At 40.9% G+C, this 26,092-nt stretch overlaps 2 protein-coding genes across 13 annotated transcripts in view; both read left to right on the forward strand.

Annotated features, from left to right (window-relative positions):
• Window positions 1–7,143, forward strand: part of TMEM62 (transmembrane protein 62) — a 70,028-nt gene extending 62,885 nt beyond the window's left edge. For all 11 annotated transcript variants that reach the window (XM_067744877.1, XM_067744835.1, XM_067744825.1 and 8 more), the window contains 3 exons: window positions 1,694–1,798; window positions 3,839–3,957; window positions 6,300–7,143. In XM_067744877.1, the coding sequence (XP_067600978.1) occupies window positions 1,694–1,798; window positions 3,839–3,957; window positions 6,300–6,626 (551 nt within the window). In that variant the 3' untranslated portion in view covers window positions 6,627–7,143. The remainder of the gene's footprint in view (window positions 1–1,693; window positions 1,799–3,838; window positions 3,958–6,299) is intronic.
• A 142-nt stretch (window positions 7,144–7,285) lies between these two features.
• CCNDBP1 (cyclin D1 binding protein 1) lies at window positions 7,286–25,342 on the forward strand. Of its 2 annotated transcripts, XM_067744947.1 has the most exons (11): window positions 7,286–7,479; window positions 7,648–7,707; window positions 8,001–8,080; window positions 10,769–10,850; window positions 11,792–11,888; window positions 12,061–12,128; window positions 12,712–12,788; window positions 13,133–13,413; window positions 14,543–14,603; window positions 23,950–23,996; window positions 24,252–25,342. In XM_067744947.1, exons 1-11 carry the CDS (start codon window positions 7,371–7,373, stop codon window positions 24,364–24,366), a joined length of 1,077 nt encoding a protein of 358 aa, XP_067601048.1. In that variant the 5' UTR covers window positions 7,286–7,370; the 3' UTR covers window positions 24,367–25,342. The 2 variants fall into 2 exon arrangements, with proteins under 2 accessions (XP_067601048.1, XP_067601039.1); XM_067744938.1 differs by lacking the exons at window positions 23,950–23,996; window positions 24,252–25,342 and adding an exon at window positions 15,568–16,333.
• Window positions 25,343–26,092: the final 750 nt, after the last annotated feature.

A 26,092-nucleotide genomic window follows, 5' to 3' on the forward strand; every position in this document is an offset into this window, starting at 1 on the left:
TATTTAACTTACATCAGGCTGTCTTTCACTGGAGCCAGTCCTTTAAACCTTTAAATAGTACACCTCTAGCATTGCTCAGTGTGTACTGAGCTTGCCATCATAGTCTTATGCTAACCAGTGTATGATCGGCTGCAGATGAGTGAAATGGCTGGCTGGGGTTGAGGAACTGTGATGCTTTAGTCTGTGGCTGCAGAATGAAGCCCTTATGCTTGGGCTTTCTGGCATTGTATTGTGTGTGTGTGTTTGCCGCACCACACAGCTTGTGGGATCTTAGTTTTCTGACCAGGGAATGAACCTGGGCCCTCATCAGTGATAGTGCAGAGAGTCCTAACCACTGGACCACCAGGGAATTCCCTTTAAGAGATGCTAATTTGGAGTTTTGTGGATCCCTTTCAGTTGGAGTAAGAGGATAGCTGTGAGTTAAGAGCTGTATCATATATGGGAAAGGAATATTTGGACAGATACTCATAGTTAAGATTAAATTTTTTTTTTTTTTTTTTTTTTTTTTTTTGCGGTACGCGGGCCTCTCACTGTTGTGGCCTCTCCCGTTGCGGAGCCCAGGCTCCGGACGCGCAGGCTCAGCGGTCATGGCTCACGGGCGCAGCCGCTCTGCGGCATGTGGGATCTTCCTGGACTGGGGCACGAACCTGTGTCCCCTGCATCGGCAGGCGGACTCTCAACCACTGCGCCACCAGGGAAGCCCAAGATTAAATTTTGATATTTGTTTGATATGCCTTTGATATATATAGTATATATAGTACTATATATATATAGTTTTTAGAAAATTTTATTGGAGTATAGTTGATTTACAATATTGTGTTAGTTTCAGGTGTACAGCAAAGTGATTCAGTTATACATATATGTATATTCATTCTTTCTCAGATTCTTTTCTCATATAGGTTTTACAGAATATTGAGTAGAGTTCCCTGTGCTATACAGTAGGCCCTTGTTGGTTATCTATCTTATATATAGTAGTGTGTGTATGTTAATCCCAAGCTCCTGATTTATCCCTCACCCCCACGTTTCCCCTTTGGTAACCATAAATTTGTTTTCAATATCTGTAAGTCTGTTTCTGTTTTGTAAATAAGTTCATTTGTATCATTTTTTAAAAATTAGATTGCACATATGAGTGATATCATATGATATTTGTCTTTTTCTGTCTGAATTACTTCACTTAGTATGATAATCTCTAGGTCCATCCATGTTGCTGCAAACGGTATTATTTCGTTCTTTTTTATGGCTGAGTAATATTCCATTATATATGTACCACATCTTTATCCATTCCTCTGTCAGTGGATGTTTAGGTTGCTTCTATGTCTTGGCTATTGTGAATGGTGCTGCAATGAACATTGTGGTGGCCTTTGATATATCTTGATGCAACTTTTGGAAGTTTGTACATTTGGATACTAAATCTCATGGAAAACAGGGATTTGATCATCCTTTGAGCACAGAGTATATGTGTGTTTGTGTGTGTGTGTCACAACTACACCATTGCTTTGCCTTTCTACCCTCTGTAATTCTAAGTGAGTTGGTTTATCAGAATTCCTGCCAACTTCTGAATTTAAAGTGGTGTCATCCGTATAACAAATGATTTGCTGAAAATGTAGTCGATGCCCATGGAAGTCTTCTAGAAAATATAAAAAACTTGAACTTTGCATGTGTTCACTAGATTTTTCAAATTTATTCTGTTTAGGACCTCCAGGATTTGTAAATTTGACCTCATTTTCCCTTCATGTCTTGAGCAAAATAAGCATCTTCTACTATTCTATGTTGTTGCTGACACTCTATACAGTGCTGGGTAAGTCAATTAGGAAACCTGAGATTGTGGAGAATTCTGCCGAAGAATATACTGAGAATTTTAACAGTAGCCATTTAGGTTCTTGAGAGCATAATGACCGGCACACCACTCTTTCATAAGTCATTTCCTGTGACATGATCTTGGGAAATAAAGTTCTTTCCTAACTTAAAGGACATTTAGTCAACAGCAAGTTAACTTAAGGGTGCTGAGAGGACCATGACAATTAGTATTTGTGTAGAAACCTAATAGAAGATAGAAGTTCAGCTTCAATGCCATCTCCTCAGAGCAGCCTTCTTTGACCACCTTAAAGCTTTATCCTCTATTTCACCATACTTTTTATTTCCTTCATTACTTTATCAGAATTTATGATTATCTTCTGTATATATCATCTCTCCCCTCATTAGAATATCCATTGATGTCCTGTCTATCTTGTTCCCCTCTATGCCCAGCATTAAGCACAATGCCTAGTATGTAGTTGAGTGACTATTTACTACCGTGTGACTCCTAAAAACTCAGCTCAAAAAAGAGAGAAACTGAGATGAGCAGTGAGTTCAGGCATTTGAGCTCTTCTCTTATATTAATTATTATACCCAATACTGACAAAATCACTTAGTCACTTATGGAAGCAGAAAGCACTGTGAGTCTCTTTTTAAAGCTTTTTACTAATGTTCCTTACTAAGAGTCATTTAGGAGTAGATTAGACTATTTGTTGCTTAGTCTATGTTTTCTACTTTTAGTCCATCTTTGGACTTTTCTTTCCTCATTAGTAACTCCCACCAGAGAACAGAAAGTAGTTAAAGAAATAATATGACCCTTTACAATTCTGTATAACAAGCTATGCCAGATTCCCCTTTTGAGGTTGGTTTTCTTGTTAGAAGATAGGTTGAAGCTGTTTTACACACTAGTCTTCCACTAGGAGGCAAAGCAGGTGATTTGGTTCCTGGCTGTAAAGGAAAACATTAGAAGGGGAGAAGTTGTTTCATTTTTAAAGGTTGAAACTCAAAGGGGAAACACTTTTTAAAACTAATGTGTATCTAATGGAGTATATATAATATATATCTGAGAAAATTACCTATGACTTTTTAAAGTTGAACTCTACTCTTTTTTTTTTTTTAAATATTTATTCATTTATTTATTTGGCTGCACCGGGTCTTAGTTGCAGCACGTGGGATCTTCGTTGTGGCATGTGGGATCTTTTAGTTGTGGCATGCAGGATCTAGTTCCCTGACCAGGGATTGAACCCGGGTCCCCTGCATTGGGAGCGTGGAGTCTTAACCACTGGACCACCAGGGAAGTCCCAGTTGAAATCTACCCTTACCAGCAAATGATGGTATTACATTTTGAGAAGGGAAATCCGACTGTCCCTTAATCACTCTTGACAATATAGTAGTTCTAGAAGCCTGAACATTGAGAAGGGGCAGTAAATAATAATACGGGGTAGAGAAAAGTCATTCTGGCATTGCAGATGAAAAATTAAAATAAAGAAGTGAGTTAAACTTTGTACATGTTAACCCTGAGTATGTAGTTGATGTACAAAGTAATGACTGTGGGTCAGCCAGAAAAGGTTAAAATACATTCATTAATATTTATAAGAAAGAAGTGTTTTAGAATGATTAAAGTGGTTGAAGTCTTATTGCGTAAAGGAGTAAATCTCAGTTATCTGGAAAATTAACTGTGGTATCTATGGAGTACCTTTTTGCTTCTTAAAGGAAATGTTAATGCTTTATATTGAGGTTACTACTGTAATAGAAACTTCTAAAATTTGTGAACGTACTCCTATCTGTTTCTGGAATCTATTCCAGGTATAGCACGTACTCAGGCAATTTTATAATCTAGAGAAATATGGAGCAAAGGAGCAAATAATTGGTTAGCTAGGATATTGAGTGCAACACAGAGATTAGCAAAGAAGAAAAGCTATACAAATAAATGCTTATAGATGACTAGTCTCATATTTTTTCATTATTTCTGTAAATGCATGTCATGATGTATGTAATCAGTCATAGTTATTTAACTTCCTTTCTTGTTCATTGCCTCTTTCAGGACCATGGTTTGTTGGTGAAATCACTAAAGGCAAATTGGGTTGCTGCTTTTCCTTTGGGATCTTTGTTGACGGACATTTCCTACAAGGCAGTGTAACGTTTATAGTTGGAATTCTCCAGGTAAGAAGTCAGAAACGCAATTTAAGAACATCTTGGCCTTGTTGGGCTAATTGCATAATAGTTATGAATTAAATCCCAAATCCCAAATTTATCACCATAGATCATGTTTTCTAATTTACTGGCAGGGCAGTCTTTAGTATCTGGTGTTTTGTTTGCTTTTAGAGTGCTTCCTAAGCTCTTTGCTCCACCACTCTTGTAAACATCTAAAATACATTTTTGGCAGGAAGTTTTATAAGAGGTGAAAGAGCTTTTTGTTTTTGTTGTTTGTTTCACTGTGCTTTTTCATCGATAAACAGTGAAAGAAGAGACTTACGGTAGAATAAATGAGACTTCTGGGTAAAACAAAATTGGTTATGATAATGAAGAAGGAAATTGTTTCAGAGGGAGGAAAAGAAAAATAGACACACAAGAAAAGTGGGTCAGTTACCCAGTGGAAGCTTTCTAGTGATGTCCTAGCAACACACTTGTTTATGAAACACTGATATGTTAGGTTTACATTTGGATTGACGTTCCTTTAGAACAAACACAAATAAAAAACCCAGACCTATAGCAAATTTCTATAAATGGGTTTGAAAACTATTTACCTAACAATTTTTCTCTTGTACTCATCTGATGGGGCTAATGAATCAAAATCTGAGGTGATGATCTAGAGTTGTATAAGAGATCCAAAAACATTGTTTGAAATGAGTTCACAGCCTCATAAGAGGGCAGTAAAACATGATCAGCAGGATTAGAGACAGACAAGTAGGGAAGATCTTTGCCTAGTGAACACTGACCACAGACCAGAATATTCTCTGTTTAGCAGCATTTTATATGTGACTAGATCTGGGTCTAGTTCAGTTTTCTATTATGTAGATGGAGGCTGTCTCTCAGGAGCACTCTTATTCCAAGTAAAACCTGACCCTTACCAAAAGGTGGGCTTATAGTCATATTTTAATAAATAGTACACTAAGAATGGATTTTATGTATCATCTAGGCCCATGGCCCCTAAATCTATAATATCTCTGACCTAGACCTCTTCTCTGCACCTCAGGTGCCTCCAACCACCATTTTGCATCTTCCTTAGATATCTAACAGGAATCTCAACTTAATATACCTCTAACAGGACCTTTAATTTCTATCCCTGAACCTGTTCCTCCCCCAGTTCTTTCCAATTTCAATAAATTATCCAGGATGTATCTTCTCCAGGGTGTATCTTCAATTTTTCTCCTTCCTTTATACTTTATATCTAGTTCATCAGCAAGTAGTACTGTATTTGATCTACCTCCAATACATGTGCTGAATCCACCACTATTACTGTTACCACCACCCTTGTCTAAATAATAATTATTTCTTGCCTGGGCTGCTGCAGTAACCCCCTAACTGGTTTCCCACTGCTGCTCTTGCCTCCCTATTGTCAGTTTGCCACAGAGCATGCACTGTGGTCCTTTTAAAATCTTAATCAGCTCACTCACTTCTCAGCTTAAAACCCTTTAAGCAAATCAGTGACGTGATCTGGGTCATGCTGACTGCCCCAGTTTCCACCTGGCTTACCATGTTCCAGCTAACCTCTCCCATCTCTGGGCTTTTCATTTGTTTCTTCTGCCTGGAATGCACTTCCTTCCACTGACTCATTTCTGTCCTTCAGGCCTCAGAGGGCCCATCTCCCAGTTACCTCCTGTGACCCAGTTATTTTCTTCATTGAATTCATCACAATCTGTAATTATCTTCCCCCTCCTTTTTTTTTTTCTTTTTGGTTTCTCTTCTCTCTACTAGAATGTAAGCTCTATGATGCATCTTTTCCAACTTGGTCACCCATGTGTGTATCCCTTGTCTAGAGCCTTGCACAGTATCTGCCACATAATGGGTGTTCAATAATTATTTGGTGAATGAGTGACTCATATAGTAGTTAAACTTGGATTATTACTTAAATCTTCTAATTTGTATTCCAGTATTCATTATGCCACTTCACATAAAAATGCAGGGAGAAGAAAAAATACTGATACCCAAGTCCCCCCCACTCTGCCAAAAATAAAAAACAAAAAACAGAGTCCTGTACATATGTGTGTGTGTCTGTACACCCACATATTCAGTTCATTTCTACCTTAAACATTATTTGAGGGCTTCAACATAAATGAAATGACACTTGCCTTTAAGATGAACAAAAGGATACAGGAAAATAAACAACTAACTACAAGTCAACTATTGTGAGTGTTATAAGCAAGTGTGATTGAAGCATAAAGAATCAGTTAACCCCCAAGAGGGAAAGCAACATATTTTTAAGAGCCACCAATAATATGTTAGTGAGACCTGACCCTTCCAGGGCTTGCTAATAAGCTAATGGTCCTGTTCGCTCTTTCCAGCTGGTGTTTTTTAACATCCCCTTGATGGTTTACCTGTGTTGGAGCTTGCTACAGCGGTGCTTTGGTCACAGCTTCAAGTCTCATCTCCATCAAGGAAAATACTTGAAAATTGTACCTGTTCACCTACTTATGTTACTACTGTACATCTGGCAGATTTATTCCTGCTACTTTCTTCATATGACATATGGTACTCTAGCTTTATTATTCTCCCCTCTGCGGACCTGGTTGACACTGGTGACGCCTGTTCTCATTCGTTGTGTGTGGACACTGAACTCTGCCGAGCTTGGAACCTTCATAGTGCAGTTAAAAAGCCACCTGAGCTCCTGAAGGCCATGTCTCATCATGCACCTGTGTCGCCCAGGCCTCTGCCCCAGCAGCAGACGGAAGGCCAATATTGGTGGGCAAGCCTTGGACGTTCCTTGGACGCCTGGGAGTTGAGGGGATTACCCACTACTGATACCTGCAGAATGGACTGCAGAAAATTCTCTAAATAATGCCATGATTCCTTCCTTCCCCAACAAGGCAAAGGGTTGATTTACTTTTGTGAAGAGAAAGCCCTAATCTAGGAGATCCACAGGCCAGGGGCTGGTGGGTATGGGAGTATCTGCGGCCCACCCAGTGTGTTTTTTACGTTACCTCATGTAAAGTACCTAGCACAGTGTCTGGAACTCAGCAGCCTATAAGGGCGCCACTTTAGGGGCAGGGAACCAGTGCAAACTTGAGCCTGACCCTGACTACCCTTGATTAGTTCTGAGTCCTCTTTTCCAGCAGGGTTATGGGCTGTCTGCTTCTTCAGTCGGGGGTGTTTTCGAGTAATTAAATATCAATAAATGAATGATCATAACTCGGTCTGGGACTTGCCTGTGTCGCCGTGGCGGGGCAGGGCGGGGCGAGAGGAGGTGTAGCCGCGCATTGGAGCGCGGAAGGAGGCGCGGCTGGGCCTCTGGGCAGGGGCGGGGCGGGGCGGGGCGGGTTGTTGCCGGAAGCGAATCCGCGGCCCGGAAGTGGGGCGGTCACGGCAGTGCGGCTCCCGCAGCGGCTTAGGCCGCGGACTCCTCGCGTCCTGCTGAGATGGCGAGCGCGGCTGCACCTGCAGCCGCAGACTCCACCCTGCCTCCGGCTTTGGAGCAGCTCCGGCACCTAGCAGGGGAGCTGCGGTTCCTCCTTCCTGGAGTGCGGGGTGAGCTGACGTAGTGGGGACGGGCGACGGCCGGGGCGGGCTTGGGTGGGAAGGGGCGAGGCCGTGGCGGCGGCGGGGTCCGGGCGGAGGAGGTGGGGTCTGGAGGTGACTCCGCTTACCTGTGCTCTTTCTTTTGCGGCCGCCCGGTCCGCACGCCGCGCCCACTAGTCGGCGAAGCCCGGGAGACCACCAAGGAGTTTGATCGGGAAACCTTTTGGAGGAGATTCCGTGAGTGCCTCTCCTGTTGCAGGCTGCCATCTCTCATCTCTTGCAGCGTCCCTACCCCTTTCCTTCCTGCTTTCCCCTGCCCCATCCTGTCTGTGGGGATACCTCGCCTTACCCATCCTCGGCACCTCTGAGATTGAGATAGAAAACACTGATTTGGGGTTGTTTTTTTGAGACGTCTTAGCCGGCAAGGGTGGAGAGGGAACGCGTTATCTTCAAAGTCCATGCAGCCGCTGGAGCCTTATCCTTTTGGCACTAACATATTGGCTCCCGCCTCCTCCTCTATCACCTCGCAGGTGAGGCAGCTATGGCAGTGTCAAGGGCAGCCACGACTCTGACCGAAGTCTTCTCTCGACTTCCACTGCCGTCACCACAGGTGGGCTTCACTTTCCTACAGTTCTTGTGATGCCTTGTTATTCCTTAGGAATCCTCTCATTTTCTTTCCACGTTTTACATTGAAAGCAGGGGATTTAATTTCCTCATCTGTCAAGTAAGATGGTGGTTCTCACATTACAGGATTGTTCTGAAGATCAAATTGCCAAATGCAGTAGCTGTCATGGGGTGGGCAACTCTTCTAAATATTGGTTCATTCTGAAGTTCATCCTGGTTATTTCCCTTCTGATAATTTTTTTTAAAAAGCACTTGCTATTTGCTAGGTGTTTTCACATACATGATCCCCATCTGACAGATGAGTAAGCAGGCTCAGACGCTCAGGTTAAGGTGGGTAAGTAGTGGAGCTAGGATTTAAATTAGGTTCTATCTAATGTCTAAGCTACACCTTTTTTGTTATATTACATAATACTCTTTTACATTGAATTATTTTTTACATTAGTAATAATGTAGACAGTATAAAATTCAAAAGATATCAAAGTTAAATGTGCTAAAAAGTTTATATCTCCTGCCCCGTGTTCCTTTTGTATTATTCCATATACATGCTATGCATATACACACTTATGTATATATACCTGCTTCTTTTTACACAAATGATAGGATACCATAAACACTTTTCTGGACCTTTTTAAAAAAAACTAACAACATAGCTTGCAAATTGATTTTTGGGAGCATATATAAAGTTGCTCAGTTTTTTGTAATGGCAGCATGGTATTCAACAGAGTGGACATAACCATAATTTAACCAGTACTGTGTGGACATTTAAGTTGTTTCCAGTTTGTAACTATTATATTATAAACAGTGCTGTGGTAGATTGCCTAATACAGTCTTTGTGTATATCTATATATTGGTAAAAATTCCCAGAAGTGGAATTGCTAGAACAAAGAATTTGTGCTTTATTATAAAACTTTATTATAAAATACTTGAAAGTAAATGTTGTTGGCTGTGGCCAGGTATGCTCTATGCTCAGTTTTTCTAGAGCTAGGTATACTTAATTTGGGAGTAAGTTTGTTTTAAAATGACATATTCATTGCCTTATTTTATTTTCATAGTCAATACTTTCATTCTCTTTCTCAATTATATATCTAGATGTTTTGAAATGAAAAAATCTTCTCTTGCTGCACCTACAGTAGTAAACTCTGTCCACTTACATACCTCAGAGATCTGAGATGAGGAAACAAGAGAATTGTATGAAAGTACTTTAAAAGTTTGTTGAAGAAAGTCAATCTTTATTTCAAAGGGAGTAGTAATGTTACCTTATTTTTCTTAATGTGCCGACTCCTTTCTTCCAAATACACTTAAGACTTGTGGCTAAAATTCACAGCTAGTAAGATACCATGAGGAGCAAGAATAGAACTATTTTTCTGTACATGCTCAGGACAGTGGTTTTTTACTCATTGATGAAAAATTAGAATATGGTTTTATTTGAATTATATATATTTGAATCACAATTGCTTTCTTAGGATCTCAGCACATTAGTTCTATTAAAGAATGTTTGGGGGTTTTTTTGTTTTGTTTTATTTTAATTCCAGTTCTTATGGCTTGGTATTTTTATGAAATTATATGTTTGAATGTTGAAACAATGTCAAATTGGTATAAAAGTTTCTAAGTGCTCTCAGTCATTGTATTTATCCATCCCAGACTGGTAACAGACCATTTATGGACTGGCACCAATCTGTGGACCACATTTTGCATAATGCTGGCTTAGAATTGAGCAGAGAAGTGAGGACAAAGAAGGTAAGAGAAAGCCAGTGACTGCTTCGAAGAAAAATAGTCAACATTGAGCATTGTAGAGTCCATGCTAATTACTTTTAGATATACTGAGATTCTGTTAGAAAGAGACAGAGACACACACAGAGGCAGAGAGACAGACAACTGGTTAATGGCCTAAGATAGAGTTGGCAAACTTTTTCTGTAAAGGGCCAGATAGTATACATTTTAGGCTTTGCAGACCTCAACTCTGCCCCTGTAGTGTGAACACAACTGTAGACAATATGTAAACCAAGAGTGTTGGGACTTCCCTGGTGGTGCAGTGGTTAAGAATCCGCCTACCAATGCAGGTTCGAGCCCTGGTCCGGGAAGATCCCACATGCCACGGAGCAACTAAGCCCGTGCGTCACAACTACTGAGCCTGCGAACCTAGAGCCCGTGCTCCGCAACAAGAGAAGCCACCGCAATGAGAAGCCCACTCACCACAATGAAGAGTAGCCCCCGCTCGCCACAACTAGAGAAAACCTGCGCGCAGCAATGAAGACCCAATGTAGCCAAAAAAAAAAAAAAAAAAAAAGTGTGGCTGTGTCCCAGTAACACTTTATTTACAAAACCTGGCATTGGGCCTGATTGGGCCCTTGGGCCCTAGTTTGCCAACTCCTGGTCTAAGGTATGGTGAATACCTCAAAACAGATCACAAATATCTTGGGATATAGAGTATCAGGAATAAGTTTTTCCTGCTGTTTCTTCATGTCTTAATCAGTTGTCTGCTCAGTATCTGGTATCCAGCTAACTCCTCTCTGGTATGTTATGAGAATAGCACAGGGCCTAACGCATAATAGGACTTCAGAAAATGTTTGATGATGCTGTACAGATGTCTGCTCTCTTCCACAGTAGATGGGTTGACCACATTGATCTAATCCATTTCCTTTTTTCTTTCTGAAATTGGCTTATCACCTCATAGGAAACCCAGAAGTTCTCTGAACAAGTCCATGCTTCCATCAAGGCAATTATTGCAGTATACTATTCGCTTCCCAAGGATCAGGGTAAGCCACTCCATACACGTAAGCATTCAGTTTATGGAATAGATCTTTGCTACTATGACAGCTTCTATCCTGAAACTTTTACCTTTTCCTCATTTTGAGCATGTAATGTAACTTTCTTCCATAAAGTGCAGTCAAAGGTAGTTATGTAATATATGTGACCTCCATAAGTAAGCCTTTGTGCTAAGGTTCAGATGCTGTGTTCCCATCTCCCCTGCCTTGCCTGACTCTTTTTTTTTTTTTAATAAATTTATTTTATTTGTTTATTTTTGGCTGCATTGGGTCTTTGTTGCTGAGCGCGGGCTTTCTCTACCTGCAGCGAGTGGGGGCCACTCCTCGTTACGGTGCACGGGCTTCTCATTGTGGTGGCTTCTCTTTTTGTGAAGCACAGGCTCTAGGCATGCGGGCTTCAGTAGTTGTGGCTCACGGGCTCTAGAGCATAGGTTCAGTAGTTGTGGCACACGGGCTTAGTTGCTCCGCGGCACGTGGGATCTTCCCGGACCAGGGTTCGAACCTGTGTCCCCTGCGCTGGCAGGCGGATTCTTAACCACTGTGCCACCAGGGAAGCCCTTGCTTGACTCTTAACATTTTTAATTCTCCCTGGCTCCTCCCTCTCTCTAACATTATAACTGCCACAGATGCTGGTTGGATATCAGCCCCATCCCCAGGCCCAGGCAGTCCCCAGGCTCCTCCACCCATATTACATCACATGCTGTTCCTGAGCTCCCTTATAGGTTAAGTGGCCTCCAGCCCTGCTTGTATATTCATGCCTTGATTATAATCATGCTATAATTATAAATGAGTACATGTCTCATGGATCTTCAGGGCTACTCATGTGGTTTAAACTTAAAGTGTTTTATCCACAGTTGTCAAGAAGCCACTGTTTTTTTTAAAATTTATTTTTGGTGACGACCAGGCTGCTTAGTCTTTGGGTTTGGCTACAGGAATCACCCTGCGAAAGCTGGTACGGAGTGCCACTCTGGACATCGTGGATGGCATGGCTCAGCTTGTGGAAGTGCTTTATATCACTCCAACTCAGAGGTAGTGATGCCACAGTTGGGGTTATTGGTTAATGGGGTTCCTTGCTTCTGGGAGGGGGGAAAAACTCATTTTAACAGCAAAGTTACTGATAACTGAGAATAATGACCAGCTGGAAGGACCTTTTAGGAAACAGGAACCTAGGTTATTGATACATCCTTATTCCTTTCTGCAGCCCTGAGAACCTTATTTCCTACAACAGTGTCTGGGAGGCGTGCCAGCAGGTGCCTCGGATCCCAAGAGGTGGGTGAGAGTGCAAAGTGGACATCGACTCTGCTGGCCAAAGCAGATAGACCTCTCATATCTAGCTGCCATTTTTGTAGTATATATGTATTTTTACTTAGATAAAGAGCTTAGTGAAATAGATCTGGTTTATCCCCAACATGAAAAGACAGGTATTAATACTTTTTGCCAGTCTTTTTAGTTCTCATAACTTCTAAATTCAAACACTCTCTGGCTGTGGCTCTGTCTCTTGTTGAAAGACATGGTTTCCTCTTCTGGTCCTGCCCCAGGGGCAGTATTTTGAGGACACTGAAGCAGTTATGAGGTAGAGCCTGCTAGGCCAAAAGCAGTGGTCATCCAAGAGGACCATGATGAGAAACATCATATGACCATTTTATTTCTTCCTGTGGTGAATGACAAAAAGCTTTTCAGCCCCTGTCTGAGTACCCAGAGGATGTATGTGAGAAGAATTTTACATTAAACTGCTGCCCTTGTTGACTGTCTTGGCACTCCTTTCAAATGGGAACATTGTTACTTTTTGCGGACTTAAGAGAATTGTTGGGTTTCTTCTCTAATTGTAGTACTTCCAATTCTTCACTCATAGATAACAAAGCTGCAGCCCTTTCAGTGCTGACAAAGAGTGTGGATCTTGTGAAGGATGCACATGAGGAAATGGAGCAGGTGAGGGGGCCTCTGTCTTTGATGGTCATCAGAAGGCAACTCTGTGTCTAGATGAGGATCGGTTATAAAGAGAGAAGATGTGCTGAGCGTCGACCAAATAGGTCCCATCCTCACTCCTGTCCTCCATCTCCTATCTCCCACCCCGTGCTGGTGTGTGATTTAGTACCATTCCCCTCTGTTCCACTGCTGCACTAGGAAAGTCAGAAGAGGGTTTATGAAGTAATTCAACTGTGTAGCCATTAGGGAAGTAGCAGGCTAAAGTTTGGGGACAACTCGGACATGATGCTGAAAGTACAACACCTTTTTATTTTTTTGGCATTCACATGTATCATGGTATGCCTTAGGCTGTGGAAGAATGTGACCCTTACTATGGCCTCTTGAGTGACATTGAGGAGGACAACTCTGACAACCACGGTGATGAGGAGGATATATTGGGATGTCCAAGCAATCGGGACTCATATTGGTCAGAGGAAGATCAGGAGCTCATAATCCCGTGCCTTGCACTGGTGAGAGCATCCAAAGCCTGCCTGAAGAGAATCCGGCTCTCAGTGGCAGAGAATGGGAAGAAGGATCAGGTGGCTCAGCTGGATGACATTGTGGACATTTCTGATGAGATCAGCCCTAGGTAAGCGTGATCTTCACTCAAAACCTCTGAGCAGCAGCATTCTGATGTCAACTTGTGCCGTCAACCCAAGGTTTTTCCCCACCTTTTTATTTTGAAAATTTTCAAACCTACAGGAAGGTTGAAAAAGTATTGCAGTGAGTACCTATACCTCCATCTAGATTCACCTATTGTTCACAATTTTTTCTCTATTGGTTTATTTCTCTATAATTAGAGGTAGCTTTTTAAAAATTGAAGTAGATGTGCCATTTTTATCCCTGAACCATTTGAGAGTAAGTTGCAGACTTTAATGATATTTCACCCCTAAATATTTCAGTGTGTATCTCCTAAAAACATTCTTACCCTTAGTATTACATTTAAGAAATTTATAATAATGTTATCTAATATTCAGATTTCCTCAGTTGTCTCTACAATGTCTTTTATAGCTTTTTTTTTTAAATTCAGGGTTCCGTCAAGGTGTCATACCACATTTGGTTGTCTTCTCTTTGGTGTCTTGCAACTACAACAGTCCCTGTCCTTTTTAGCTTCTTTTGACATTGACTATTTTTTTTTAATGTATTTTTTTAACATTGACATTTTTAAAGAATCCAGGTCAGTTGCCATGTAGAATATCCAACAATCTGGATTTATGTGATTGTTTTCTCATAATTATATTCAGGTTAAACACTTTTTGGCAAGAATATCACATAGTTGAGTGTTTTGTGCTTTTCATTGTATCATATCATATCGGGGAGGCACATGGTGTTAGTTTGTCCCATTATTGGTGGTATAGTAATAACTTGATTGCTTGGTTAAAGTGGTGCCCACTTTAGTGGCATTCAGGGATGAACCCTGCCTGTGTTAGTTATTAAATTTATGGTTTCAGATCCTCACATTTTTAACTAAATTAATTATGTCCCATCCTACTGGTCAAGGGAGGTTTTCCCCCCAGCTTCCTAGTGAAACAGGGTATGTATGTATTCCGTAAATACCAGTTGAATTGATTATTTATTGGTTGCCCAATTTAAGGAACTGATACGCATTTCTGGGAGTCATTTTTTCACTAGTCACATCCTTACTTGTGTACTGGAGACCACCTAGCTGAGCTTTCTTCCTTCTCTGTTAATGGTTATTTTTGCTTTCTCCCCTTAAGTGTGGATGATTTGGCTCTGAGCATATACCCACCCGTGTGCCATCCGACTGTGCGAATCAATGTAAGTACCGGCTTTGAGGGAATAGCTACAGACCTAATTGGTAGAATTTCAGTAATCACTAGTATTTCCTTTAAGCTATAGGGAATATGTTTATTTGTTACACTTGGATGCAAGTACAACAGTAATGTCACGGTGTGTTTGATCTTTATCAAGCTGAATTTGAATTCTAATAGCCACGAGCTCTGGTAGTACTCTCTTCCATAACCACTTGGGTAATCATTTAGAAAAACCCAAAGACCGTGGAAAATCCTGCTTTGAAAAGAAAGTCTTAATTACTACAGTGTTTTAGGATTCTTTCAACCTAAAGTCACAAGTTTCTAATTTCCTATATAGGCCAAAATAGGTGTTTCAGAAACATACTCTGTTTTAATATCAACACATTGTGTAATTTAACCACAAGGGTTAAGCTCTTTATAAAAATCTGATTTTATTGTATTCTTTCAAGTCCTGGGTCCTGTGCTAGAGTTCTATTATTTTTATAAACTTCAAGTTCTTATGTCTCATTTTATTGGAAAGAGAAGCAAAACTGCCAGTGGCTTATATTTTACCATCAGATGTATCAATCCTAATAATATTTGGTAAATTAGATAGTGGAAATTACAGTGATCAAATGTATCTTCACAATGTGCAAACACCTTGGAGTACAATAGGATCCTTTCGGGCATTAACTTTTTTTTTTCCACATACACTTTTTTAAAAGTTGACTTCGTAAGAAATAAACATCTTTAGCAATATGCCTTGTCAGTTACCCCAAATAAAATTTTAAGGAATGCACAGTGTATTGGAAGTATACATACATCCTCGTGTTATCTTGTTATTGGTATTCCTAAAATTCTGTAAGTAAATTAAAAAAAAAAAAAATCCAGGGGCTTCCCTGTTGGGGCAGTGGTTAAGAATCCACCTGCCGGAAGTCGGAGGAAGATGGCGGAAGAGTAAGACGTGGAGATCACCTTCTTCCCCACAGATACACCAGAAATACATCTACACGTGGAACAACTCCTACAGAACACCTACTGAATGCTGGCAGAAGACCTCAGACCTCCCAAAAGGCAAGAAACACCCCACGTACCTGGGTAGGGCAAAAGAAAAAAGAATAAACAGAGACAAAAGAATAGGGATGGGACCTGCACCAGTGGGAGGGAGCCATGAAGGAGGAAAGGTTTCCACACACTAGAAGCCCCTTCGCGGATGGAGACTGCGGGTGGCAGAGGCGGGGAGCTTCGGAGCCACGGAGGAGAGCGCAGCAACAGGGGTGTGGAGGGCGAAGCAGAGAGATTCCCGCACAGAGGATCGGTGCTGACCGGCACTCACCAGCCTGAGAGGCTTCTCTGCTCACCTGCCAGGGCAGGCGGGGCTGGGAGCTGAGGCTCGGGCTTTGGTCAGGTCTCAGGGAGAGGAGTGGGGGCGTGAGCACAGCCTGAAGGGGTCAGTGCACCGCGGCTGGCCAGGAGGGAGTCTGGGGAAAACTCTGGACCTGCCGAAGAGGCAAGAGACTTTTTCTTCCCTCTTTGTTTCCTGGTGCGCGAGGAGAGGGGATTACCAGCACTGCTTAAAGGAGCTCCAGAGACAGGTGAGATCCGCGGCTATCAGCGGGGACCCCAAAGATGGGCATGAGATGCTAAGGCTGCTGCTGCCGCCACCAAGAAGCCTGTGTGTGAGCACAGGTCACTCTCCACACCTCCCTTCCAGGGAGCCTGTGCAGCCCGCCACTGCCAGGGTGCCGGAATCCAGGGACAACTTCCCCAGGAGAACGTATGGTGCACCTCAGGCTGGTGCAACGTCACGCCGGCCTCTGCCACCTCAGGGTCGCCCCGCATCTGTACCCCTCCCTCCCCCCGGCCTGAGTGAGCCAGAACCCCCGAATCAGCGGCTCCTTTAACCCTGTCCTGTCTGAGCAAAGAACAGACGCCCTCCAGGGACCTACATGCAGAGGCGGGGCCAAATCCAAAGCTGAGCCCCAGTAGCTGTGCGAACAAAGAAGAGAAAGGGAAATCTCTTCCAGCAGCCTCAGGAGCAGCGGATTAAATCTCCACAATCAACTCGATGTACCCTGCATCTGTGGAATACATGAATAGACTACGAATCATCCCAAATTGAGGAGGTGGACTTTGAGAGCAAGATTTAGGATTTTTTCCCATTTTCCTCTTTTTGTGAGTGTGTATGTGTATGCTTCTCTGTGAGATTTTGTCTGTATAGCTTTGCTTTCACCATTTGTCCTAGGGTTCTATCCGTCCATTTTTTTTTTTGTTTGTATTGTTACTTTTTAAAAAAAATTTTTTCTTAATTATTTTTTATTTTAATTATTTTATTTTATCTTTATTTTATTTTACCCTCTTTCTTTCTTTCTTTCTTTCTTTCTTTCTTTCTTTCTTTCTTTCTTTCCTTTTCTTTTCTTTTCTTTTCTCTTCTTTCTTACTTTTTCTCCCTTTTATTCTGAGCCATGTAGATGACAGGCTCTTGGTGCTTCAGCCAGGAGTCAGTGCTGTGCCTCCGAGGTGGGAGAGCCAATTTCAGGACACTGGTCCACAAGAGACCTCCCAGCTCCACATAATATCAAACGGCAAAAATCTCCCAGAGATCTCCATCTCAACACCAGCACCCAGCTTCACTCAACGACCAGCAAGCTACAGTGCTGGACACCCTATGCCAAACAACTAGCAAACAGGAACACAACCCCACCCATTAGCAGAGAGTCTGCCTAAAATCATAATAAGTCCACGGACACCCCAAAACACACCACCAGACATGGACCTGCCCACCAGAAAGGCAAGATCTAGCCTCATCCACCAGAACACAGGCAGTAGTCCCCTCCACCAGGAAGCATACACAAGCCACTGAACCAACTTTAGCCACTGGGGACAGACACCAAAAACAATGGGAACTATGAACCTGCAGCCTGCAGAAAGGAGACCCCAAACACAGTAAGATAAGCAAAATAAGACAGAAAAACACACCACAGATGAAGGAGCAAGATAAAAAACCACAAGACCTAACAAATGAAGAGGAAATAGGCAGTCTACCTGAAAAAGAATTCAGAATAATGATAGTAAAAATGATCCACAATCTTGGAAATAGAATAGAGAAAATGCAAGAAACATTCAACAAGGACCTACAAGAAGTAAAGATGAAACAAGCAACGATGAACAACACAATAAATGAAATGAAAAATACTCTGGATGGGATCAATAGCAGAATAACTGAGGCAGAAGAACGGATAAGTGACCTGGAAGATAAAATAGTGGAAATAACTACTGCAGAGCAGAATAAAGAAAAAAGAATGAAAAGAACTGAGGACAGTCTCAGAGACCTCTGGGACAACATTAAACGCACCAACATTCGAATTATAGGGGTTCCAGAAGAAGAAGAGAAAAAGAAAGGGACTGAGAAAATATTTGAAGAGATTATAGTTGAAAACTTCCCTAATACGGGAAAGGAAATAGTTAATCAAGTCCAGGAAGCACAGAGAGTCCTATACAGGATAAATCCAAGGAGAAATACGCCAAGACACATATTAATCAAACTGTCAAAAATTAAATACAAAGAAAACATATTAAAAGCAGTAAGGGAAAATAAATAACACACAAGGGAATCCCCATAAGGTTAACAGCTGATCTTTCAGCAGAAACTCTGCAAGCCAGAAGGGACTGGCAGGAAATATTTAAAGTGATGAAGGAGAAAAACCTGCAACCAAGATTACTCTACCCAGCAAGGATCTCATTCAGATTTGATGGAGAAATTACAACCTTTACAGACAAGCAAAAGCTGAGAGAGTTCAGCACCACCAAACCAGCTTTACAACAAATGCTAAAGGACCTTCTCTATGCAAGAAACACAGGAGAAGGAAAAGACCTACAATAACGAACCCAAAACAATTAAGAAAATGGGAATAGGAACATACATATCGATAATTACCTTAAATGTAAATGGACTAAATGCTCCCACCAAAAGACACAGATTGGCTAAATGGATACAAAAACAAGACCATATATATGCTGTCTACAAGAGACTCACTTCAGACCTAGAGACATATACAGACAAAGTAAGGGGATGGAAAAAGATATTCCATGCAAATGGAAACCAAAAGAAAGCTGGAGTAGCAATTCTCGTATCAGACAAAGTAGACTTTAAAGCAAAGACTATTATAAGAGAGAAAGAAGGACAGTACATAATGATCAAGGGATCGATCCAAGAAGAAGATATAACAATTGTAAATATTTATGCACCCAACATAGGAGCACCTCAATACATAAGGCAAATATTAACAGCCATAAAAGGGGAAATCGACAGTAACACATTCATAGTAGGGGACTTTAACACCCCACTTTCACCAATGGACAGATCATCCAAAATGAAAGTAAATAAGGAAACACAAGCTTTAAATGATACATTAAACAAGATGGACTTAATTGATATTTATAGGACATTCCATCCAAAAACAACAGAATACACGTTTTTCTCAAGTGCTCATGGAACGTTCTCCAGAATAGATATTATCTTGGGTCACAAATCAACCCTTGGTAAATTTAAGAAAATTGAAACTGTATCAAGTATCTTTTCTGACCACAACGCCATGAGACTAGATATCAATTACAGGAAAAGAACCGTAAAAAATACAAACACATGGAGACTAAACAATACACTGCTTAATAACGAAGTGATCACTGAAGATATCAAAGAGGAAATCAAAAAATACCTAGAAACAAATGACAATGGAGACACGACGACCCAAAACCTATGGGATGCAGCAAAAGCAGTTCAAAGAGGGAAGTTTATAGCAATACAATCCTACCTTAAGAAACAGGAAACATCTCGAATAAACAACCTAACCTTGCACCTAAAGCAATTAGAGAAAGAAGAACAAAAACCCCCCAAAGTTAGCAGAAGGAAAGAAATCATAAAGATCAGATCAGAAATAAATGAAAAAGAAATGAAGGAAATGAAGCAAAGATCAATAAAACTAAAAGCTGGTTCTTTGAGAACATAAACAAAATTGATAAACCATTAGCCAGACTCATCAAGAAAAAAAGGGAGAAGACTCAAATCAATAGAGTTAGAAATGAAAAAGGAAAAGTAACATATGACACTGCAGAAATACAAAAGATCATGAGAGATTACTACAAGCAACTCTATGCCAATAAAATGGACAACCTGGAAGAAATGGACAAATTCTTAGAAATGCACAACCTGCCAAGACTGAATCAGGAAGAAATAGAAAATATGAACAGACCAATCACAAGCACTGAAATTGCAACTGTGATTAAAAATCTTCAACAAACAAAAGCCCAGGACCAGATGGCTTCACAGGCGAATTCTATCAAACATTTAGAGAAGAGCTAACACCTATCCTTCTCAAACTCTTCCAAAATATAGCAGAGGGAGGAACACTCCCAAACTCATTCTAGGAGCCCACCATCACCCTGATACCAAAACCAGACAAGGATGTCACAAAGAAAGAAAACTACAGGCCAGTGTCACTGATGAACATAGATGCAAGAATCCTCAACAAAATACTAGCAAACAGAATCCAACAGCACATTAAAAGGATCATAGACCATTATAAACTGAGGTTTATCCCAGGAATGCAAGTATTCTTCAATATATGCAAATCATTCAACGTGATACATCATATTAACAAATTGAAGGATAAAATCCATATGATCATCTCAATAGATGCAGAGAAAGCTTTCGACAAAATTCAACACCCATTTATGATAAAAACCCTGCAGAAAGTAGGCATAGAGGGAACTTTCCTCAACATAGTAAAGGCCATATATGACAGACCCACAGCCAACAACGTCCTCAGTGGTGAAAAACTGAAACCATTTCCACTAAGATCAGGAACAAGACAAGGTTGCCCACTCTCACCACTCTTATTCAACATAGTTTTGGAATCAGAGAAGAAAAGGAAATAAAAGGAATCCAAATCGAATCCAAATCAAAAAAGAAATAAAGCATGTCACTGTTTGCAGATGACATACTATACATAGAGAATCCTAAAGATGCTACCAGAAAACTACTAGAGCTAATCAATGAATTTGGTAAAGTAGCAGGATACAAAATTAGTGCACAGAAATCTCTGGCATTCCTATACACTAATGATGAAAAACCTGAAAGTGAAGTCAAGAAAACACTCCCATTTACCATTGCAACAAAAAGAATAAAATATCTATGAATAAACCTACCTAAGAAGACAAAAAACCTGTATGCAGAAAATTATAAAACACGGATGAAAGAAATTAAAGATGATACAAACAGATGGCGAGATATACCATGTTCTTGGATTGGAGGAATCAACATTGTGAAAATGACTCTATTACCCAAAGCAATCTACAGATTCAATGCAATCCCTATCAAACTACCACTGGCATTTTTCACAGAACTAGAACAAAAAATTTCACAATTTGTATGGAAACACAAAAGACCCCGAATAGCCAAAGCAATCTTGACAACGAAAAACGAGCTGGAGGAATCAGGCTCCCTGACTTCAGGGTATACTACAAAGCTACAGTAATCAAGACAGTATGGTACTGGCACAAAAACAGAAATATAGTTCAGTGGAACAGGATAGAAAGCCCAGAGATAAACCCACGCACGTATGGTCACCTTATCTTTGATAAAGGAGGCAGGAATGTACAGTGGAGAAAGGACAGCCTCTTCAATAAGTGGTGCTGGGAAAACTGGACAGGTACATATAAAAGTATGAGATTAGAACAATCCCTAACACCATACACAAAAATAAGCTCAAGATGGATTAAAGACCTAAATGTAAGGCCAGAAACTATCAAACTCTTAGAGGAAAACATAGGCAGAACACTCTATGACACAAATCACAGCAAGATCCTTTTTGACCCACCTCCTAGAGAAATGGAAATAAAAACAAAAATAAATAAATGGGACCTAATGAAACTTCAAAGCTTTTGCACAGCAAAGGAAGCCATAAACAAGACCAAAAGACAACCCTCAGAATGGGAGAAGATATTTGCAAATGAAGCAACTGACAAAGGATTAATCTCCAAAATTTACAAGCAGCTCATGCAGCTCAATAACAAAAAAACAACCCAATCCAAAAACGGGCAGAAGACCTAAACAGACATTTCTCCAAAGAAGATATACAGATTGCCAACAAACACATGAAAGAATGCTCAACATCAGTAATCATTAGAGAAATGCAAATCAAAACTACAATGAGATATCATCTCACACCAGTCAGAATGGCCATCATCAAAAAATCTAGAAACAAATGCTGGAGAGGGTGTGGAGAAAAGGGAACGCTCTTGCACTGCTGGTGGGAATGTGAATTGGTACAGCCACTGTGGAGAACAGTATGGAGGTCCTTAAAAAACTACAAATAGGGGCTTTCCTGGTGGTGCAGTGGTTGAGAATCTTCCTGCTAATGCAGGGAATGTGGGTTCAAGCCCTGGTCTGGGAAGATCCGACATGTCACGGAGCAACTGGGCCCATGAGCCACAACTACTGAGCCTGCGCATCTGGAGCCTGTGCTCCGCAACAAGAGAGGCCGCGATAGTGAGAGGCCCACGCATCGCGATGAAGAGTGGCCCCTGCTTGCCACAATTAGAGAAAGCCCTCCCACAGAAACGAAGACCCAACACAGCAAAAATAAATTAATTAATTTATTAAAAAAACTACAAATAGAACTACCATATGACCCAGCAATCCCAGTATTGGGCATATACCCTGAGAAAACCATAATTCAAAAAGAGTCATGTGGGCTTCCCTGGTGGCGCAGTGGTTGAGAGTCCGCCTGCCGATGCAGGGGACGCGGGTTCGTGCCCCGGTCCGGGAGGATCCCACATGCCGTGGAGCGGCTGGGCCCGTGAGCCATGGCTGCTGAGCCTGCGCGTCCGGAGCCTGTGCTCCGCAACGGGAGAGGCCACAGCAGTGAGAGGCCCGCATACCACAAAAAAAAAAAAAAAAAAAAAAAAGAGTCATGTACCAAAATGTTCATTGCAGCTCTATTTACAATAGCCAGGAGATGGAAACAACCTAAGTGTCCATCGTCAAATGAATGGATAAAGAAGATGTGGCACATATATACAATGGAATATTACTCAGCCTTAAAAAGAAACGAAATTGAGGTATTTGTGTTGAGGTGGATGGACCTAGAGTCTGTCATACAGTGTGAAGTCAGAAAGAGAAAGACAAACACCGTATGCTAACGTATATATGGAATCCAAGAAAAAAAAAATGTCATGAAGAACCTAGGGGTAAGACAGGAATAAAGACACAGACCTACTACTAGAGAACGGACTTGATGATATGGGGAGGGGGAAGTGTAAGCTGTGACAAAGTGAGAGTGCAATGGTCATATATACATTACCAAACATAAAATAGATAGGTAGTGGGAAGCAGCCACATAGCACAGGGAAATCAGCTTGGTGCTTTGTGACCACCTGAAGCCCACGCACCTGGAGTCCATGCTCCACAACAAGAGAAGCCACTGCAGTGAGAAACCTGCGCACCACAGTGAAGAGTATCCCCTGCTCACCGCAACTAAAGACAGCCTGTGCAGCAAGGAAGACCCAATGCAGACAAAAAAAAAAAAAAAAAATCCAGTTGTTGCTGCTATTATATATCCTGAGCTATCAGCAATTGGGACAAATTCAGGTTATATTCTTCCTTTTTCTGTTTTCTTTAATTAAAAAATATTTTAAATATAGAAAAACTTACAACGATGTTATAGCTGGCTTCCCTGGTGGTGCAGTGGTTAAGAATCCGCCTGCGAATGCAGGGGACACGGGTTCAAGCCCTGGTCTGGGAACATCCCACATGCCGCAGAGCAACTAAGCCCGAGCGCCACAACTACTGAGCCTGCGCCCTAGAGCCTGTGAGCCACAACTACTGAGCTCACATGCCACAACTACTGAAGCCTGCGTGCCTAGAGCCCGTGCTCTACAACAAGAGCCCGTGCTCCACTGCAATGAGAAGACTGCACACCACAATGAAGACTAGCCCCTGCTCACCTCAACTAGAGAAAGCCGGCGCAGCAACGGAAGACCCAATGCAGCCAAAAGTAAATAAATAAATAAGTTTATTTAAAAAAAAAAGATGTTATAGCAACAGTATTAATAAGATTTTGCTAAATAGAGAAGAATCCATGATCCCACCACCCTAATCTAATCAACATTTTTGTTTTTCCCTGTTTTCTCCAATGGATTTTTTATTACTTGAGTATTAAGTAATAATACTTAATGACTTTTTAACAATGACTTTTTATTACTTGAGTATTAAAATATTTTAGCTCTCCTTCCCCCCCACTCCCTATTTTTCCCTCCTTTCCTTTTTATGGTGGGGCTGAGGGTGAGTAACTTCTCTTGTTTTTTTCTAGTGTGCAAAACTTGTATCCGTTTTAAAGAAGGCACTTGAAATTACAAAGTGAGTATGAAGACTTATCCCCAAATAGCTTTTTGAGAATAAACCTATATAGCCATTCTCAACTCCCAAACCCCCATTTCGAGGAGTAGAAGGTGAGTGTAGTGTTTTCTTTCAACTTTACCTGTGGAGCAGCTGTATTTCTGCAGAGAAACTTGCCTTTTCTTACTGTAATTTTCCCTGTGCTCCCTTTTCAGGATAGGTTTTTCCTTGACAGTATAATAAATTTAACTTCTGGTTTTCCCATTCCATTTGCAGAGCAAGTCATGTGACCCCACAGCCAGAAGATAGTTGGATCCCTTTACTTATTAATGCTGTTGATCATTGCATGAACAGAATCAAGGAGCTCACTCAGCATGAAGTTGAATTATGAATTTTCAGGCTCATTTGTACTCGCCTCTCTCCCTTTCTGTTGCAGCCAAGCTCTGATGTCTGCTTTTAGAATGGGGCTAGGATACTTTCTGGATCGAAAGGGAGGTCCTATCTATACTTATCAAGAGACACTATTACCAAAGTTTGTTGATTAGGCCAAACTGGCAATTATTTATAAACCATATGAATATGATATGTTTTTCTGTGCCAGATATAAAATATAACTATGAGTTTTTGTTCTTGAGTTGCCTCTCAGAGATTCCTGGGGAAGCTGCCTTATTCCCTATTTGCAATAACGTGTGTCGTTTCATTGTTAAAGATGTTGATAGTCTCAATAAAATGCTAACCTGCTAGTGGTTAAATGAGTACCTTTCCAAAGTCTTTTCGACCAGAAATATGTGGGTTGAGACTAACAACATTGCTTTTGTTTAGGTTTATAGGTCTAAAGGTCTGATTCTGCTCAGAAATATATTTAGAAGAAAAAGACTTGACTTTTTTTAGAGCAGATGTCTCCAGAACCCCTCTTAGTACTTCAGCATGTTATAGAATATAATTATTCTCACCAGAAGGTTCTTCTGAATATTATTCCAGTTTACTCCATGCCTCTATTGGTATTGAGCTTGTGAAAATTAATAAAGGGGAACCTTCTTTAAAATGGAGTTGAGAGGCCAGAAAGGGGGGGGGGGCGGCTCTCATGCAGTACCACTCTAGGTCAATAACAGGAAGGACTGTCAGTTACAGACAGGAATGATATATATTGCCTCTCCTAGGAAAAACTGACTACCCCAGCTACTAAGCCAGTGAGAACCCCTCATCACCCTGAATTCTTGCTTTCCTCCATGGAATTTTGTTCAGAACTCCAGCTTCCTCCTTTTTACTCCTTCATTTGTGGGACTTGCCTGTGGCTTTTACTATAGCCTGTTTGACCCGAATTGCAGTTGTTATTCCTGAATAAACCCATCTTGCTGGTAAAATAAGTGGCTGTTTTTTTAGGTTAACAAGCTCAGTTGTTAGGTTTGTTCACCTTATTGAACAGGGTTGTTTTCCTTATACATACTTGTATTGTTGTTCTCTATTTTGTATTATGTATCCCCAAATGTAAGTACAAAATTTTTATAAATCAAAAAATTTTAAATGTATAAGAGAGTTTATATAATATTAAGGGCCTCTTCAGTTAATCCTTTTGCAAAACCATCGCCAGTTAATTATATTTTTGCATCAGTCTGGAAAATCACATCTTGGAAAGCATGGTAAACCTGGAAGGTCATATCTTAGAGAGCAAGGTACACAGTGATGTATATTCTGGTGACCTGACTTAGGCCTTATGTATGTACTACAGGTCTCCACACTTCTATTGCTGGTCCTTTGTCTTGTATAGATGTACTTCATCACATCTGCCCTTCTGATGTCCCCATGGTCTCTTTAGGTATAATCAGCAACAGCAGCTATCCATTTTTTTAATTCCCACCACCCTTCTTTGTTATCTTCAGTAGTTTGTTGTATTTTTTAGATTCCACATATAAGTGATATCATACAGTATTTATAGTTCTCTGTCTGACTTATTTCACTTAGCATAGTACCCTCCAAGTCCAGCAGCCATTCTTTTGAGAGACTAGTGTGTACTTGGGGTCGAAATTCCTTGAGTCAAGAGTTTTATTTTATTTTTTTAAGAGTTTTAATTTACTTTTATAAAGTGCCATTCTGTACTTTTAAAAAGTGTTATAAGG

The sequence above is a fragment of the Pseudorca crassidens genome, chromosome 1 (genome assembly GCF_039906515.1).
Source record: "Pseudorca crassidens isolate mPseCra1 chromosome 1, mPseCra1.hap1, whole genome shotgun sequence".
NCBI classification, from domain to species: Eukaryota; Metazoa; Chordata; class Mammalia; order Artiodactyla; family Delphinidae; genus Pseudorca; species Pseudorca crassidens.

What these genes read in the sequence shown, in the direction of transcription:
- CCNDBP1 (XM_067744938.1), top strand. Translation starts at nt 7,371, where the DNA reads ATGGCGAGCGCGGCTGCACCTGCAGCCGCAGACTCCACCCTGCCTCCG. An exon ending in CCTCCTTCCTGGAGTGCGGG is followed by an intron (nt 7,480 to 7,647) that starts GTGAGCTGACGT and finishes CGCGCCCACTAG; the next exon opens with TCGGCGAAGCCCGGGAGACC. An exon ending in TTCCACTGCCGTCACCACAG is followed by an intron (nt 8,081 to 10,768) that starts GTGGGCTTCACT and finishes ATCACCTCATAG; the next exon opens with GAAACCCAGAAGTTCTCTGA.